General features: G+C 34.8%; 1 protein-coding gene across 1 annotated transcript; it reads right to left on the bottom strand.

The window, feature by feature from the left end:
• Positions 1 to 320: 320 nt before the first annotated feature.
• On the bottom strand, positions 321 to 2,552 carry LOC105563503. Its single transcript, XM_012015139.1, has 2 exons — positions 2,341 to 2,552; positions 321 to 2,269 (listed from the first exon to the last, which is right to left on the bottom strand). The coding sequence occupies exons 1-2, from the start codon at positions 2,428 to 2,430 to the stop codon at positions 2,093 to 2,095; spliced, it is 267 nt and encodes an 88-aa protein (XP_011870529.1). The 5' UTR covers positions 2,431 to 2,552; the 3' UTR covers positions 321 to 2,092.
• Positions 2,553 to 2,578: the final 26 nt, after the last annotated feature.

The following is a 2,578-nucleotide window of genomic DNA, read 5'->3' as shown; positions in this document are numbered from 1 at the left end:
CTATTAACTCGATTATTTTTTCCAATAAAATCTTTAGTTTGATTTTTAAGAAATATAACATTTTTTAATAAAAAACTAATGCTAAAGCAACTAGTTTGTATAAATATCCGCTGTTTTATTTGGCGCAATTTGTTGATATCATTACTTTTGTAGAGAAGATAGTTTTGTAGAGAAGATATTTTTGTAGAGACGATATTTTTGTACAGAAGATTTTTGTGGAGACACTATTTTTGTAAAGAAGATACTTTTGCAGTAAAGATATTTTTGTAGAGATTATACTTTTGCAAAAAAGATAGAGTAACAAAATATATTCGGTTGAATTGGAGCTTAGACTTGGTGCTTTTTTTACCTTTTTTTAAAAATCCAAATTACATCAGTGTGATATCACGGGAATATCCAAATGTCCGCCTTTTATCACATCTCAAGTTAATATCTAAGAGACATCTTTGTGATGTCCCAAAATAATGTTAATGTGACGTAACATGCAATGGGACGTAACAGAGACGTCCTTGCGATATCGTTTTATTCTAAAAAGATATCCCAAATACGAGTAGCACAAGGACGTCCAGGACGGACTTGTGCTATTTGGGTAATAGCGGGGTAGTAAAATATCAGCAGGTTACCTATTAAAAAATCTTAATTTTTTAAAACTAATTTTTAAATTGTGTTAAATTATTAAATCATCAAAAGTATATTTAGGTCATTGAAGTTTTATCCATGATAGAGACAACCTGCTCTCGAGTCATATCGGCTCGCCTCTTATACTAATACGGGATGATCTTTCCTTACGAGAAAGGCTAACGCGCTGTCGCCACGTCGCGGCAGTGAGTGGTACTAGTACTGTACTATACTATTCTGAAAATACATGTTCAGGATAAATGTCCGAGAGACATCTATATATGATATTACATATAGATGTCTCTCAGATATCTTTGAGAGATCTGTGTATGATATTACATAAAGATGTCTCTCAAATATCTTTGAGATATTTGCTACGATATCTCTGAGACATTTGTATAAAGATATCTCTCAGATATCTCTGAGATATCTGTAACTTCATAAGGATATCCTTGTTACGTCAGTGCTATGTGGGAATAAATTATATTTATTTACCTAGAGAACCAAATCAATGTAGCGGTTAGAATTGCTTCGTATAACTGTTTCGCAACTTTGGTGGACAAAATTTCTCAACCCCTCCTACCTATGAATGTGTACTTTAACCTGTATTAAGCTCTTTTAATTTCATAATACCAATAAAAAATTTGGCCAGACTAAAACTTATGATCCGTATGTTCCTCGGATTTCAGTGAAATAGAGTGAAAACATGGCTAATTTAGTTAACGGATATTGCGGTAGATGGCACTGCAAATTATTAGACGAGGACGGGCAATTTCTTGTCTTGTCGTCCTTGTCATTTTTTACTATGTGTGAGTAACACATATATAGCACATCGACATTCTAGTAAATTTAGTAATCGTGTGACAGAGTTGGCTGCAGTGGATGTGAGAACTACAGAGACACATTCACTTCTCGACACAGTCGATAAATATCACTTGTTTGGTGCGTGTCTCTGCTACATCCACTTTTCGACATTGTCAATAAATTACTTTTTGGTGCATGTCCGTGCTACATCCACATTTCAACACTGCCAATAAATCATTTTTTGGCGTATGTCTGTGCTATATCCACAATTTATAGATGTTAAAACAATATCGAAAAGTGGATGTAGCACGGACACGCACCAAAAAGTGATATTTATCCACTGCGTCGATAAGTGGATGTGACTCCGTAGTTCTTACACCACTCCACTTTTGGTGGCACTGCCAGCATCAAAATCGGTCCCAAGTAAAGCCTACGGCGTAACCGCTCTCAGGTTTCTTTCTGCTATAGTTACAATTGAATATGACTATAGTATCTACGAGTGCTGTTACACGGAATCCTTAATCGGGTTTAATAACATCCGTAGTTAAGGAGCTGACCAATCACAGTCATTCCTTCTTTCTGAGGAAAAGTTGTGATTGGCCAGTTTTATAACTACAGATGTTATTAAACTTGATTAAAGACGACATATAAATGTAGTCTATAAAAGTATCTAAGGCATTATCCTTACCCCTGCGTAGTAACGTAACGACAAGGCTGGAAGAATACCATTAATGCGAATAACTTCAGATTTCTGCGATCTGAATATAATTTGAATGATTTTTTTCTGCATGTTCACGCTTCCTTGAAACCACTGCGACTCGTAAGCCCCCAGACAAATTTTGTTACTCTATAAACAGGAATAACATGTCATTGCGTAGCTTATATATCTAAAATTGAAATTGATTAAGAATATATCACCATATGCATTAAATTATCAGCTGGCAAAGCACACATAAAAAGTTCCACACTGGCGCTCAATACAACGATGGAATATTGGATCTTAATCATTATTGGTTGCTCCTGTTAATTGAAAATATTTTTGTTAGTATTTAATAATTATTATTTAACTCTATACATCCTTATTTAATAAAAAATACTGGTATAAATGCATAAATGCGGAACCAGCCACAATGACCTGTGACGTTGCCGTCCCGCG

The sequence above is a fragment of the Vollenhovia emeryi genome, unplaced genomic scaffold, assembly GCF_000949405.1.
Source record: "Vollenhovia emeryi isolate VEMERY1.0 unplaced genomic scaffold, V.emery_V1.0 DF944361.1, whole genome shotgun sequence".
In the NCBI taxonomy this organism is placed as follows: domain Eukaryota; kingdom Metazoa; phylum Arthropoda; class Insecta; order Hymenoptera; family Formicidae; genus Vollenhovia; species Vollenhovia emeryi.
The sequence above is the reverse complement of the archived record's forward strand: the minus strand, read 5'-3'. Positions and strand labels throughout refer to the sequence as shown.